A 17,082-nucleotide genomic window follows, 5' to 3' on the forward strand; every position below is an offset into this window, starting at 1 on the left:
ACACAATATTCTAACGACGTCCATGTAAGAATCAGCATTCACACAATATTCTAACGACGTGCATGTAAGAACCAGCATTCACACAATATTCTAACGACGTCCGTGTAAGAACCAGCATTCACACAATATTCTAACGACGTCCATTTAAGAACCAACATTCACACAATATTCTATCAAAGTCCATGTAAGAACCAGCATTCAAACAATATTCTAACGACGTCCGTGTAAGAACCAGCATACACACAATATTCTAACGACGTCCGTGTAAGAACCAGCATTCACACAATATTCTAACGACGTCCATGTAAGAACCAGCATTCACACAACATTCTAACGACGTCCATGTAAGAACCAGCATTCACACAATATTCTAACGACGTCCATGTAAGAACCAGCATTCACACAACATTCTAACGACGTCCATGTAAGAACCAGCATTCACACAATATTCTAACGACATACATGTAAGAACCAGCATTCACACAATATTCTAACGTAGTCCATGTAAAAACCAGCATTCACACAATATTCTAACGTAGTCCATGTAAGAACCAGCATTCACACAATATTCTTATGACGTCCATGTAAGAACCAGCATTCACACAATATTCTAACGACGTCCATGTAAGAACCAGCATTCACACAATATTCTAACGACGTCCGTGTAAGAACCAGCATTCACACAATATTCTAACGACGTCCGTGTAAGAACCAGCATTCACACAACATTCTAACGACGTCCGTGTAAGAACCAGCATTCACACAACATTCTAACGACGTCCATGTAAGAACCAGCATTCACACAACATTCTAACGACATCCATGTAAGAACCAGCATTCACACAATATTCTAACAACGTCCGTGTAAGAACCAGCATTCACACAATATTCTAACGACGTCCGTGTAAGAACCAGCATTCACACAATATTCTAACGACGTCCATGTAAGAACCAGCATTCACACAACATTCTAACGTAGTCCATGTAAGAACCAGCATTAACACAATATTCTTATGACGTCCATGTAAGAACCAGCATTCACACAATATTCTAACGTAGTCCATGTAAGAACCAGCATTAACACAATATTCTTATGACGTCCATGTAAGAACCAGCATTCACACATTATTCTAACGACATGCATGTAAGAACCAGCATTCACATAATATTCTAACGACGTCCATGTAAGAACCAGCATTCACACAATATTCTAACGTAGTCCATGTAAGAACCACCATTCACACAATATTCTAACGATGTCCATGTAAGAACCAGCATTCACACAATATTCTAACGACGTCCATGTAAGAACCAGCATTCACACAATATTCTAACGACGTCCATGTAAGAACCAGCATTCACACAATATTCTAACGTAGTCCATGTAAGAACCAGCATTCACACAATATTCTAACGTAGTCCATGTAAGAACCAGCATTAACACAATATTCTTACGACGTCCATGTAAGAACCAGCATTAACACAATATTCTTACGACGTCCATGTAAGAACCAGCATTCACACAATATTCTAACGTAGTCCACGTAAGAACCACCATTCACACAATATTCTAACGATGTCCATGTAAGAACCAGCATTCACACAATATTCTAACGACGTCCATGTAAGAATCAGCATTCACACAATATTCTAACGACGTCCATGTAAGAACCAGCATTCACACAATATTCTAACGACGTCCATGTAAGAACCAGCATTCACACAACATTCTAACGACGTCCATGTAAGAACCAGCATTCACACAATATTCTAACGACATACATGTAAGAACCAGCATTCACACAATATTCTAACGTAGTCCATGTAAGAACCACCATTCACACAATATTCTAACGATGTCCATGTAAGAACCAGCATTCACACAATATTCTAACGACGTCCATGTAAGAATCAGCATTAACACAATATTCTAACGACGTCCATGTAAGAACCAGCATTCACACAATATTCTAACGACGTCCGTGTAAGAACCAGCATTCACACAATATTCTAACGACGTCCATTTAAGAACCAACATTCACACAATATTCTATCAAAGTCCATGTAAGAACCAGCATTCAAACAATATTCTAACGACGTCCGTGTAAGAACCAGCATACACACAATATTCTAACGACGTCCGTGTAAGAACCAGCATTCACACAATATTCTAACGACGTCCATGTAAGAACCAGCATTCACACAACATTCTAACGACGTCCATGTAAGAACCAGCATTCACACAATATTCTAACGACGTCCATGTAAGAACCAGCATTCACACAACATTCTAACGACGTCCATGTAAGAACCAGCATTCACACAATATTCTAACGACATACATGTAAGAACCAGCATTAACACAATATTCTTATGACGTCCATGTAAGAACCAGCATTCACACATTATTCTAACGACATGCATGTAAGAACCAGCATTCACATAATATTCTAACGACGTCCATGTAAGAACCAGCATTCACACAATATTCTAACGTAGTCCATGTAAGAACCACCATTCACACAATATTCTAACGATGTCCATGTAAGAACCAGCATTCACACAATATTCTAACGACGTCCATGTAAGAACCAGCATTCACACAATATTCTAACGACGTCCATGTAAGAACCAGCATTCACACAATATTCTAACGTAGTCCATGTAAGAACCAGCATTCACACAATATTCTAACGTAGTCCATGTAAGAACCAGCATTAACACAATATTCTTACGACGTCCATGTAAGAACCAGCATTAACACAATATTCTTACGACGTCCATGTAAGAACCAGCATTCACACAATATTCTAACGTAGTCCATGTAAGAACCACCATTCACACAATATTCTAACGATGTCCATGTAAGAACCAGCATTCACACAATATTCTAACGACGTCCATGTAAGAATCAGCATTCACACAATATTCTAACGACGTCCATGTAAGAACCAGCATTCACACAATATTCTAACGACGTCCATGTAAGAACCAGCATTCACACAACATTCTAACGACGTCCATGTAAGAACCAGCATTCACACAATATTCTAACGACATACATGTAAGAACCAGCATTCACACAATATTCTAACGTAGTCCATGTAAGAACCACCATTCACACAATATTCTAACGATGTCCATGTAAGAACCAGCATTCACACAATATTCTAACGACGTCCATGTAAGAATCAGCATTCACACAATATTCTAACGACGTCCATGTAAGAACCAGCATTCACACAATATTCTAACGACGTCCGTGTAAGAACCAGCATACACACAATATTCTAACGACGTCCGTGTAAGAACCAGCATACACACAATATTCTAACGACGTCCGTGTAAGAACCAGCATTCACACAATATTCTAACGACGTCCATGTAAGAACCAGCATTCACACAACATTCTAACGACGTCCATGTAAGAACCAGCATTCACACAACATTCTAACGACGTCCATGTAAGAACCAGCATTCACACAACATTCTAACGACGTCCATGTAAGAACCAGCATTCACACAATATTCTAACGACATACATGTAAGAACCAGCATTCACACAATATTCTAACGTAGTCCATGTAAAAACCAGCATTCACACAATATTCTAACGTAGTCCATGTAAGAACCAGCATTAACACAATATTCTTATGACGTCCATGTAAGAACCAGCATTCACACAATATTCTAACGACGTCCATGTAAGAACCAGCATTCACACAATATTCTAACGACGTCCGTGTAAGAACCAGCATTCACACAATATTCTAACGACGTCCGTGTAAGAACCAGCATTCACACAATATTCTAACGACGCCCGTGTAAGAACCAGCATTCACACAACATTCTAACGACGTCCATGTAAGAACCAGCATTCACACAACATTCTAACGACGTCCATGTAAGAACCAGCATTCACACAATATTCTAACAACGTCCGTGTAAGAACCAGCATTCACACAATATTCTAACGACGTCCGTGTAAGAACCAGCATTCACACAATATTCTAACGACGTCCATGTAAGAACCAGCATTCACACAACATTCTAACGACGTGCATGTAAGAACCAGCATTCACACAATATTCTAACAACGTCCGTGTAAGAACCAGCATTCACACAATATTCTAACGACATGCATGTAAGAACCAGCATTCACACAATATTCTTACGACGTCCATGTAAGAACCAGCATTCACACAATAGCCTAACGACGTCCGTGTAAGAACCAGCATTCACACAATATTCTAACGATGTCCATGTAAGTACCAGCATTCACACAATATTCTAACGACGTCCATGTAAGAACCAGCATTCACACAATATTCTAACGACGTCCGTGTAAGAACCAGCATTCACACAATATTCTAACGACGTCCATGTAAGAACCAGCATTCACACAATATATTTTATCAAAGTCAATGTAAGAACCAGCATTCACACAATATTCTAACGACGTCCATGTAAGAACCAGCATTCACACAATATTCTAACGACGTCCATGTAAGAACCAGCATTCACACAATATTCTAACGACGTCCATGTAAGAACCAGCATTCACACAATATTCTAACGACGTCCATGTAAGAACCAGCATTCACACAATATTCTAACGACATGCATGTAAGAACCAGAATTCACACAATATTCTAATGACGTCCATGTAAGAACCAGCATTCACACATTATTCTAACGACGTAAGAACCAGCATTCACACATTATTCTAACGACATGCATGTAAGAACCAGCATTCACACAATATTCTAACGACGTCCATGTAAGAACCAGCATTCACACAATATTCTAACGTAGTCCATGTAAGAACCAGCATTCACACAATATTCTAACGTAGTCCATGTAAGAACCAGCATTCACACAATATTCTAACGTAGTCCATGTAAGAACCAGCATTCACACATTATTCTAACAAAGTCCATGTAAGAACCAGCATTCACACAATATTCTAACGTAGTCCATGTAAGAACCAGCATTCACACAATATTCTAACGTATTCCATGTAAGAACCAGCATTAACACAATATTCTTACGACGTCCATGTAAGAACCAGCATTCACACAATATTCTAACGTAGTCCATGTAAGAACCAGCATTCACACATTTTTCTAACGACGTCCATGTAAGAACCAGCATTCACATAATATTCTAACGACGTCCGTGTAAGAACTAGCATTCACACAATATTCTAACGACGTCCGTGTAAGAACCAGCATTCACACAATATTCTAACGACGTCCATGTAAGAACCAGCATTCACACAATATTCTAACGACGTCCGTGTAAGAATCAGCATTCACACAATATTATAACGACATGCATGTAAGAACCAGCATTCACACAATATTCTAACGACGTCCGTGTAAGAACCAGCATTCACACAATATTCTAACGACATGCATGTAAGAACCAGCATTCACACAATATTCTAACGACGTCCGTGTAAGAACCAGCATTCACACATTATTCTAACGACGTCCATGTGAGAACCAGCATTCACACAATATTCTAACGACGTCCATGTAAGAACCAGCATTCACACAATATTCTAACGACGTCCATGTAAGAACCAGCATTCACTCAATATTCTAACGACGTCCATGTAAGAACCAGCATTCACACAACATTCTAACGACGTCCATGTAAGAACCAGCATTCACACAACATTCTAACGACGTCCATGTAAGAACCAGCATTCACACAATATTTTAACGACGTCCATGTAAGTACCAGCATTCACACAATATTCTAACGACGTCCATGTAAGAACCAGCATTCACACAATATTCTAATGACGTCCATGTAAGAACCAGCATTCACACAATATTCTAACGACGTCCATGTAAGAACCAGCATTCACACAATATTCTAACGACGTCCGTGTAAGAACCAGCATTCACACAATATTCTAACGACGTCCATTTAAGAACCAACAGTTACACAATATTCTATCAAAGTCCATGTAAGAACCAGCATTCACACAATATTCTAACGACGTCCATGTAAGAACCAGCATTCACACAATATTCTTACGACGTCCATGTAAGAACCAGCATTCACACAATATTCTAACGACGTCCATGTAAGAACCAGCATTCACACATTATTCTAACGACGTAAGAACCAGCATTCACACATTATTCTAACAACATGCATGTAAGAACCAGCATTCACACAATATTCTAACGTAGTCCATGTAAGAACCAGCATTCACACAACATTCTAACGACGTCCATGCAAGAACCAGCATTCACACAATATTCTAACGATGTCCATGTAAGAACCAGCATTCACACAACATTCTAACGATGTCAATGTAAAAACCAGTATTCACACAACATTCTAACGACGTCCATGTAAGAACGAGCATTCACACAATATTCTACTGACGCCCATGTAAGAACCAGCATTCACATAATATTCTAACGATGTCCATGTAAGAACCAGCATTCACACAATATTCTAACGACGCCCATGTAAGAACCAGCATTCACACAATATTCTAACGATGTCCATGTAAGAACCAGCATTCACACAATATTCTAACGACGTCCATGTAAGAACCAGCATTCACACAACATTCTAACGACGTCCATGTAAAAACCAGCATTCACACAATATTTGAACGACGTCCATGTAAGAACCAGCATTCACACAATATTCTAACGACGTCCATGTAAGAACCTGCATTCACACAATATTCTAACGACGTCCATGTAAGAATCAGCATTCACACAATATTCTAACGACGTCCATGTAAGAACCAGCATTCATAATATATTCTTAGGACATTCAATGAAGGTCCTGCAATCACACAATATTCTATGGACTTGCGGTGCTTCCGACAACCTGAATACACAATATTTTATAGGCTCATGGTCTGCTCAGGGCTTGGGCTAAGCAGTTTTATTTAATTTGATCATCTTTATAGTTATCATGAACAAAGAGATCATGAGCATAATTTTATTAGTTGCTAAATGCATATTCCTAAAGCAAATCCTTCACATTGAGCAAGGCTAGGACGTATGCTGTCCATATTAATCATGCAGACATTCATTTGAGAGCTGATTTTGAAAAAATAAATAAAATCTTTTACATAAACACAAGCAAATTTTAAAATCAATAATTGCCTTACTAATCCTACAACTGAGAACCACTCTAAATTTTACCTAATTTCAGAGTGAAAAATAATTAAAGATGCTACGTTAAATCCAAACTATAAAAAGGTCAATCTGACACTTGCTGCATCTGAAGACTGTCAGGCAACAGAGTGCCAGAAAGCTAATGACATCATTATTAATACCTAGCATCAGCAACATTTAAGATTATTTTTCCTTTTTTTTTTCTTATTATTGATCTTGCACATGGAGCCGCCCCTCCCCCTCCACCACGCTGTCGCTTCCTCCCCCTCCTCTATGTGCAGCTTCCTCCCCCCTTCCCCTCTCCTTCCCTCTGTTCCTCCCCGCCTCCTCTCTGACTGTCTGGCGTGATGTCATCATCACGTCCCGACAGTGTAAGTGAGGAGCTGCGGTGAGAGGAACTCACTGCCAATAGGAGAGAAGAGGAGAAGCCAGGTAAGTAAAGGCTTATGTATGTGCAGGGACATAGTGTTCTGTAGGGGGACATTGTGTGCTGAGGGGAGGGGTAGTGTGAGCTGAAGGGGGAAGTTGTGTGCTGAGGGGAGAGGTAGTGTGTGCTGAGGGGGAGGGGGGCAGTGTGTGCTAAGAGAGGGGGCATTGTGTGCTGAAAGGGGGACATTGTGTGCTGAGGGGAGGGGTAGTGTGAGCTGAAGGGGGACATTGTGTGCTGAGGGGAGGGGTAGTGTGAGCTGAAGGGGGAAGTTGTGTGCTGAGGGGAGGGGTAGTGTGAGCTGAAGGGGGAAGTTCTGTGCTGAGGGGAGAGGTAGTGTGTGCTGAGGGGCGGGCAGTGTGTGCTAAGAGGGGGGGCATTGTGTGCTGAAAGGGGGACGTAGTGTGTGCTGAAGGGGGGGCAGGGTGTGTTGAAGGGGGGGAGGGCAGGGTGTGCTGACGAGGATGCAGGGTGTGCTGAATGGGAGGGCAGGAAATGCTGAACGGGGGGGAGGTAGTGAGTGATAAAGGGCACAGTGTATTGAAAGGGGCAGTGTGATAATAGGTACGGTGATCTAATGGCTGGGGGGGAAGAGCAGTGGAAGGTATGTGGGGGGAGTTAAGGTGTATGATGAATTGTCTGGGAGGGTGGTAGGTGATGAAATAACTTGGGAAGTGGGTGATAAAATTGAAAGGGGAGTCATGAAGGTCGCTGGTGGTTGAGGAAATGTTGCTGGGGGGACATGACCTCTGTATTGTGTGGCGGTCATGAGGATGCTCTCTAACGAGCCTGACCATTGAGGGTTTGTAATGTTTACACATTTTCAAAACAGAACCCCAACTTTCTAGAAGACAGCTAAACGACAACAAAGCTGCTAGAACAAGCAATAAAGAACAGCAAGAACAGATAAGAGAATCTGTCTAATTTTTTTTGCTGGAGAATACTCTTGAATGTTCCTTTAATGATTTGAGGGGGAGGGGGGCGCTACAGGTGCATGAGCCTAGGGCATCCAGAACCCTTAATCAGGCCCTGCATACAAATGTGCCATCTAAATAGTCCCAATTGCCATCTGAAAAATCCCAATCCTATGTTGTAGGAGATCAGCTGTAATTTTAGCCCCAATACAGCCTTAATGTTTTAATCTCTAATCTTAGGTGTCAATTTTTAACTGTTTGTAATATTGGGAAGTATAAGAGACCAATGTCACACAAAAAAGGTCACAAATATAACACATAAAATATTATTCTTACCATACTGGTCCCAGTTTCAATGGTATAACAGGGTTGATCTCCATGTCCCACACTGTAACAACAAATAAATAGTACTGTCAACGTTTGTAGATTTACTTTCATAAATGTTTTGATCCATATTTTATATATAAGTCACTGTAAGCAGCAACTACAATCCTAGCCAAACAAATCCAAAAGAAATAAGATGTTCATACTGGACCAACAATGGTATATAAGAAGGGTAGTGTTATAAAGAATGTAATAGAAAGTGTGTCTCTGGCTCTCACGCTGTGTCCATCTACACTGCAAGCAACACCCCTTGAAATTCTCCCATTTCATCTAATTTCAGAAACTTTGCTCTATGAAAAGAAATCAAATTTTTACATTGCACTGTAAATCTATGTTCCGAAATCAAGGTGAGCTATCAATGATAACGTTGCACTCCTTAAATGAGGACCAGTATCTTAATAATTCATTTTTTAATTGTTTCTGGTCTTGCTTTCTGCCTCTTTGAAGGTTTTGGGTTGCTGTATGCAGTACTCTTGTGGGATAGTTTGCAAGGGTTAGGGAGTCATCCCCTATACCCAAGTCATGTTTTATATCAGAGGTAAGCAAGAGGCAGTATAGGGGTAGCATGTGGCCCTTTATGGGATTCCATGAGGCTTCCCTCAGGGCTGTGTAGCCATTTCAGACCATGATTGGATAGCGCTGGATTCCTCACAGTTTATAAGTTAACTACTGGTTTTCCTCTAAACTAGTAATTTGAGGGATCTACACCAAGATAACAAGCTACCGCTTGGGGAATCAAGGACACAGTTCATTAATAGGAGAAATTGGCTTTCAAGGGCACCTAAGAATATCATTTGGACCCCATTGATAGTAATTTTTCTTTTACCAGAAAGAGTAAGAGATATACATCCATACAACCCTGGTAGTAAGGTTTAATTGTACTTTAGCAAGAACACCAGCTAACTTTCCTTTTCTTGGAAGGGAAGTCACACTCTTTTTACTGTAACCCACAGTTTTTATGTTCTTCTAAACAGTCTTTGCTTTAGGTATATGTATGTATCTGAATTGACACACATATACATTGGCTCCAAAGGCTGTTTGCCTCGTACACTGTATAGTAGTATCAGCTCTCTATGTTGCTTATTTATCAGTAAGTCTTTAACTGTAGTTATAAAACTGATCCCCCCTTCCCCCTCCCATTTCGGCAATAAAAAACCCTGATCACCGCAATTTAGCAAAAATATATTGCCCTGACAGCTGAGCTATATTGGGCCGGGGCATTAAGTTTGAAAGCGACATACATTAAAGCAGCAACTCCATGAACATATTAGTTGGGGGGGGGAGGGTTGTTTTATTTTTTAAGATGAATCACTTCTATAAGAATGTCAGTATTTGCCACTTTTTTCGTGTCTACATAACTGGCAGTTATACTTTGCAAAGCGCCAGAGGGATTTTGAAAAGAAGATAGTGATTTGTAGAAGGACAGCTAAGAACAGTAACTATCAGCTGCATGCTTAAGAGGTATTTAACGTGCTATTAAAAAAAACCAACAACATTTTATGCAGGATTGCTGCTTTGAAAATGCTTTATTCAAATAATGAAGGATTTTTATCATTTATTGCCATCCTGAGATGACAACAGTAGAGATATTGCAGCGATATATAGAGCACCACGATATGTGATAGCCGGCAAATTTTACCTCCGTTTTTAACGCCAATAGGGCTTTTAGCCCTTCAATAAATCAGCCTATGTATATATATTATAGTAGTGGTATATTCTTGTTTCAGTGCTAATGGTTATTATCTGTTTCTTTATGATCATTTTATCCAAATGGCTGCAAAAATGCATTGTGTAGTATGCAAGTATAAAAAGTCATCTTTTTATACAACACCCGAGTGTCCCTCTATGGTCATAATAAAATGGGAGGTAATGCCAAAATAAATGTTGTACATCTTATTAAATCACATATGGTGTCTTGATATTCTGCCCTTGTAGCTTAGAACACCTTTAAAATTATGCCAGTGTCTTATTTATATTTCATGAGTGGCCTTTTAAACTTTTAAACTCTGTTCACAAATGTGAGCAGAATAGACAGGTCGATTTTACATTGCACAGATTTATCATTGTTTCTCTGAAGACGACATTCATCTGTAATAAATGCCCTTTGGCTCCTATCAATGGCAAATGGAAACTGCATCTGAATGTACGTGAAGTTAGCAGGAATGAATTTATATTGGATTTGATTAACGTGAATCAATTTGATATTTGAGAAGACCAAAAGCAAAGGGCTAGGCATGTTTCATCTAATTGTTTGATATATTGAATGTCAGGTCTTTCAAGTCTTGTCAGTGTAAGTAACCTGAGGAAGACTTTTGAGCTATGATACAACTGTATGCAGATTAACAGCATTCATATGACACAATTATAGCGAAAATCTGGTTAATGATCACTTTATTCTTCCCATATAGTAGTAAGATTGTGAAACATGTAATTCCTTAAATATGTACCTTTATGCAACATATGGAACTCTGGTCATATGAAATGAACATGGACCTCAGAAGCAGGCTATTATTACTGCATAGCGATAATTAACCACAATGTTATTCACTCATGTCTATTCACAGTACCATTTCCAGAACATGACTATGAAGCTTCCTGTGCATTCTGGCATAGTTATCTGGCCTGGAATGTCATGAGAATGTAAGAGAATAGGTACCAGAAGAGGGTCAAGTTTTATGGAGAAGTTCAGTCAATTATATTTAAATTTGTGAACAATCCCTTCCCAAAAAGCGTGATCCCTCTGTACAGCAAATAGCGTAGGCACCTTTGCTGTCAACCTCGGGACTTAAAGTCGCCTTGATCTGCAGCACTCCGCGTTGATGGACTATCAACCATCAATAGCTTAAATAGAGTTCTATGGAAGAACATCTATAAAGCTCTATTGGAGAATTATGGACAGCATGTAATGTGCCCCGCAGCAAAAATCAGCAGCATTACATGGAATCCAGCACCTATCTTCAGGTAACAGGGAGTTCCCAGCTATTTGCTATATTTTTCCAGAATGGGTTTCCAGAAGTGAAATTGAAGATAAAATATAATAATCACATTTACTTGATTTTACCTATTTGTGTTTTAGGGGGTTGGACTAGGGTATAAGCATCATATTTTATTTGATCTTAATATTATACTTGTCTGAGATATTCTGAATTTTAAAGTGAAGATAGGTTTGTATGTGTGGTGGTATCATGATGTGAGGAGGGGAATGGAGGAAAGCAGCAAGCCACAGAGTGAGATATAAACAGTGGAAGGACCAGAGTGCCCAACAGCATAGAGTAGTGATGAGAATTATTGGAATTCATTATAACTACAATGACTGTGATAAACTGAACTGCATCCATTAAGTTTTCCAAGCTATTTTCATGTTAAAAAAGTGCTTATTATTTTATTTATTTATAAGGCGCCACAGATTTGGCAGTGCTGGATACAGAGGCAAGTAAAAAATAGATGAGGTAATATATAGCACATATGAGTGTGAGTAATGCTACCGGGACTAACACAGAGTGCCGCAGAAGACATGACAGGGAGTCAGACAGTAGATAGACATGGGACAATAGGTAGAGAGGACCCTGCCCACGAGAGCTTGCATTCCAGAGGTTTAGACAAAAACAGACATAGGTCCTCTGCACTCACCATGTACAGACTGGGGTGCAAGAGGAGGTTGCCCACATTGTCTAGACAAGAAAACAGGGATACTCTGCACTCTCCAAACACATAATTAATGCTATATCAAGTACTGTTCTATATTAAAAACAGGGAATGTTAGTTCCACATATTGCAATATATGTTTAAGCTTAAACATATATTGCAATATGTGGAACTACCATTCCCTGTTTTTAATATAGAACAGTACTTGATATAGCATTAATTATGTGTTTGAAGAGTGCAGAGTATCCCCGGATTCCAGAGGTTTAGGTAAGTATCTGTGTACATGTCCTAAAAATTATGTGATCTTGCTTATGTTTTGTTACAGATACTCAAAGGGCAATTTTCTTGTGTTGGTAGACATACAGTAAGTACTAACCCTGGCAGACTTTCATAAATGTAAAACTGCTTTCCATACACTGCTATAAACCCCACAAAGCACTGACATGTTTAAAATACAGAGTGCAGATATTATATTGATTTTAGGAGGCTGAAAAACAATCTGGTGCTGAAATGTATAGCTATTTGCATGACAATTAAAAGACTGATATACTGGAAAGAAAAATAAATTGACCAATTTGATTCCAAAAAAAGGGAGACTCCAGAGCCGGATTATCTACAATGTGATAGAGGCACACCCCTCAGCCTGGGGAACATAGCCAGACCACAACTGAAGAGAATATATAACAATATATGTAAGGTGCTGGGTGTTGTCATCACCTCTTGCAAAGTGCGTTATATGAACAGCGAGAGGGGCACCATTATTAGTAAGTAGGGGTGTTAGGATATAAGAAGAAAAAGGGACATCAAAAGGCTTAGTTATGCCATTGATATTACAGTAGGGCTCCATTTTACCATGTCAAATAATATCTGGTGGGAGTTACAAAAGTAAAAAAATAAATAAAGGCAATGGTTTCAGTAACACAACTACTAGTCACACTTAGATGTAGGCAGTGTAACCAGGGGGGGCACTGCTGGCAATATCTTAATATGGGGCATAGCTGTTATCGTCAATGAATGGAGATCTGCTATTAAATCAATTTGTGGGGAACTTTTGTCATAATCTGTTTAGACATTGTGGAGATCACATTAGGGAGAGCCAATCTGCTATGCAATGCCCATTTCTTAATACAGCTCTCCCTAAAAATAGAGACAATTGGGGGCTATAAAAGACATAGTAGCCAACTAGCCATGGATAATTTTGTCATGGAAAAAAAAGTCCTTATTTTTCAATATGGACCATTTGTATAATACAATTCTTTATATTTTGTATATGTAATGCAGTTTTGACAAGTTATTTTACTTTCTGGGCTTTATGAATTAATATTTATTGACAATTATTTAAACTCACAAAAAAATTAAATTCTAACCAAGTTCAGTAAATTCAGTATGGCATTGTGGCGACAATAGTACCCCTGTGTCTGATGAAATTGCAGCGCTGTGACTAGCTTAAATGCACAATTGCATGTATCTTACGATATGTGCAACTTTAAATCCAGCATATAGATAAGTCTGACCTAACATCTTTATCATCAACATAGAAAACTACACTATGCCTATTGTACCTGTAAAGACATGCATCCCAAAAGGCATATGTTATGGTTAAGACAAAATCTGATACATCTATTCTGAATATAAATGTGAATGTCTCTAACCCGCCTCCCCAAGTGTAATTGGCCGCAACTACAAGAGATATATATATCTCAAAACACAGAAAAATGCCTTATAATGCATTTTACATGGTGTAAATAGACTTGAATATAACTCTAAATGAGGGCCTATATCTCTTTCTATGCTACACAGCTGGACATAGGTGACAGTTTAGTAACTGACCTTGCTGCTCTCCTGTTTGTCACTGAGCGGTTTATTGCTAACCTGCTGATGGTCGATACTAATCTGACACTGCTGATGCTGGCAGCAGCTCCCATATTACTGTACTTAGGAATTTGGTGACTGGATGGTATTTGTCCATAGAGGTGCTGCTCGACGCACACCGGGTTACACTGACCTCGGCTGCCAGAGTGAGTCTGATAGTGACCGAGGCATCATGGTTACCTAGCAACGGCTGATGCCTGTGTATGACGTCACAAGGCTCACTGGTCAGAGGACCGGTGTTATGAGGGTATATATCACGTGATTGCCAGTCAACTTTTCTATTGATTCCCCTGGGCGATGATAGATGACTGCGAAGCTCGTACAGCAATGTAACAGCGCCCGTCACCGTGCTCCAAAGACACCATGACATGAGACCTTTAATAAAGGTATACTTTTTAGTTTTAAACTTTTTTTGGGGACATGCAGTGAATGCACATGGTTAGACTGTATCAATGTGTTTAAATTGTTAGTTTGGAAGAAATAAAATAAGGAATGGAGAGACCAATAGTCTTTCTAAATATATAAAAATGGCTGGTGTGGTATTTAAAGATATATTTTTTGTTTAAGCTCAGAATACAAGGGTGTAAGAGACAGTGCAAAATTTTAAAAAAGACTTGTAAATAGCAATAAAATAATGGGAACATGCATGAAATAACAGTAGTGCGTTTTTTTTAGTCTCTCGTTCTTTCCATTGTGTATGGTGCCTTTTTTTTTAAGTGTATCAGCTTTGCTTAGAATATCATTTTTTAATATAAGTGAATTTTGTATTGTGTTTATTTCTGAAACAGGTAGGACTCTCATTTGCAGTTATAGTAAATATGTTTGTGATTTATTCCATTGTCTATTTTCACCATATTAATTCATGCCACAGAATATATCCCTTATTTATTCTGCTACTGACAATGTTTATGGGCATAGCAAATATGTATACTTGGGTGGAGATTCAATTATAAAAAAAATACGTGCAATCTGTGTCCCCAGAACAGCCGAGGAGACACCTCGCATGTATTTATTTAGTGAAATATCTGCTCATTTTTGCTCACGCCCCATAGAGCTACAAGCAAAAATGATATTTTTACCGCACCGTGCGTGACTAATTGACTCTCCCCCTGGCCTGTGTTTTGAGCCACAATAAAATAAATGTTATTACTACTTTGCTAAGCCTTTTTTTTTTTTTTGGGGGGGGGGGGGGGGAGGTGGATAAAGCATGGATTGAGATACAGCTCTGTAGACTTTGATATTACTGACGTCTGAGTCTATGGTAGATCATGTAAACACATGATCTACATGTATGGGGGTTTCAACCGAGATTATTAGTAGTTATAGTCAGGGCCGCCATCAGAAATTGTGGGGCCCAGTACATTGAAGGAGGCAGGGCACCCTATACAATCTATAGGAAAATACTTTTTACATGAGGTTAAATGTCACAAATTGCATATTGCTCCAGCCAGATTGCATAGTCAGGTGCGTATTTGGAGGGGTTTCAATTGCCTAGACACCCATCATGCATACACAGCCATCATCACTGGTAATCGGCACCTACACCTGCCCTGTAGCTCGTACCTTTGAGATGCCCAAGCTTGAATCGGACGCGTCTGTGTGCACATCCTTACTGTATGTTGACCATGTGCTTACGCCTAGTTTGCTCCGTTTCACCCATGAAATCGTAGGACGTAGTAAGGATTCTTTGCTTTAGAAGATGAATAGTATGTTGCTACTTTCTCTGCCGTATGGTTTGTTTCTAGGCATCTGCAGAGCGAGTTTATGTAAAATCGTATTGGCATTTGCGTACCTTAATGAATCAGGCCCATTGTCTCTTTCAAGCCTTAACAGACAAAGGCTTGCTATTGAGCATAATGGTTTGCTAACAGCTCTTCCTATTTTTTTTTCTCAGACCAATTAAATTGTAAGGTATGAATATGTATTTATTGTCTCAGGTCTAGCTAATGAAACGAGTATCTAAACGGGAAGAATACATGCTTTTACCTTGCCTGTCATTTCCCTAAAACAGGTGCGGTTTCTGCCATGTCTAGGTTTGGTGGTAAATATTTTGTGATAAATACTATGAGCAATCCAAAAGTTGAGGAGCTCCTGTCTGGGCATTACGCCAACCTTAGTATAGAATGCTTGGTAATCCTGGGACATGGTTGTTAGGAACTCCCAAGTCAGTACAGTGAAACTCGGGAACTACTCAGAAGGCCAGGTGTTCGCTGGAGCCCCTAGTGGTGGGGACAGACTGGGCTGCGGGCCGACCGAGGGTCGAGTAGCGTATACTGACAAAGGAGTTTCCCAGAAGTGGAGTGATTGGTGGACTGTGTCACTCACCGGACTGTGAGTGCTTCTTCCCGGACATTTAGGAACCGTGGCCGTCCTCCATCCTGAGGGACTGCGCATGCGCAGCCCTTTCCAAACCTTCAGTGTATGTTCCTTTAACTTAATTGGCAGATCAGGCAACCTCCCTATATTAAGCACCTGTGGTCAACACCACGTTGCCTGATCTTGGAGTCTCATTCCCCATGAGTCTCTGAAGGTGTTCCTGTGTTTCCTTGTTTATTCAGCCCTGCTGATTCCTGTGGTTTCCAAACCACTTCTACCTCTGTGGTTTCCAAACCACTTCTGCTACTGTGGTTCCCATACCACTTCTACCATCTACTGAATCATCGTGACTGTGAGCTGATTC

At 39.7% G+C, this 17,082-nt stretch overlaps 1 protein-coding gene across 1 annotated transcript in view; it reads right to left on the reverse strand.

Moving 5' to 3' along the window:
- Positions 1 to 14,571, reverse strand: part of CCDC192 (coiled-coil domain containing 192) — a 116,250-nt gene extending 101,679 nt beyond the window's left edge. Inside the window, exons 1-2 of the mRNA XM_075192967.1 lie at positions 14,361 to 14,571; positions 8,838 to 8,889 (exon numbers count right to left, since the gene is read on the reverse strand). Of these exons, the coding sequence (XP_075049068.1) occupies positions 8,838 to 8,889; positions 14,361 to 14,455 (147 nt within the window). The 5' untranslated portion in view covers positions 14,456 to 14,571. The remainder of the gene's footprint in view (positions 1 to 8,837; positions 8,890 to 14,360) is intronic.
- Between the last annotated feature and the right edge of the window lie 2,511 nt (positions 14,572 to 17,082).

The sequence above is a fragment of the Mixophyes fleayi genome, chromosome 1 (assembly GCF_038048845.1).
Source record: "Mixophyes fleayi isolate aMixFle1 chromosome 1, aMixFle1.hap1, whole genome shotgun sequence".
In the NCBI taxonomy this organism is placed as follows: domain Eukaryota; kingdom Metazoa; phylum Chordata; class Amphibia; order Anura; family Limnodynastidae; genus Mixophyes; species Mixophyes fleayi.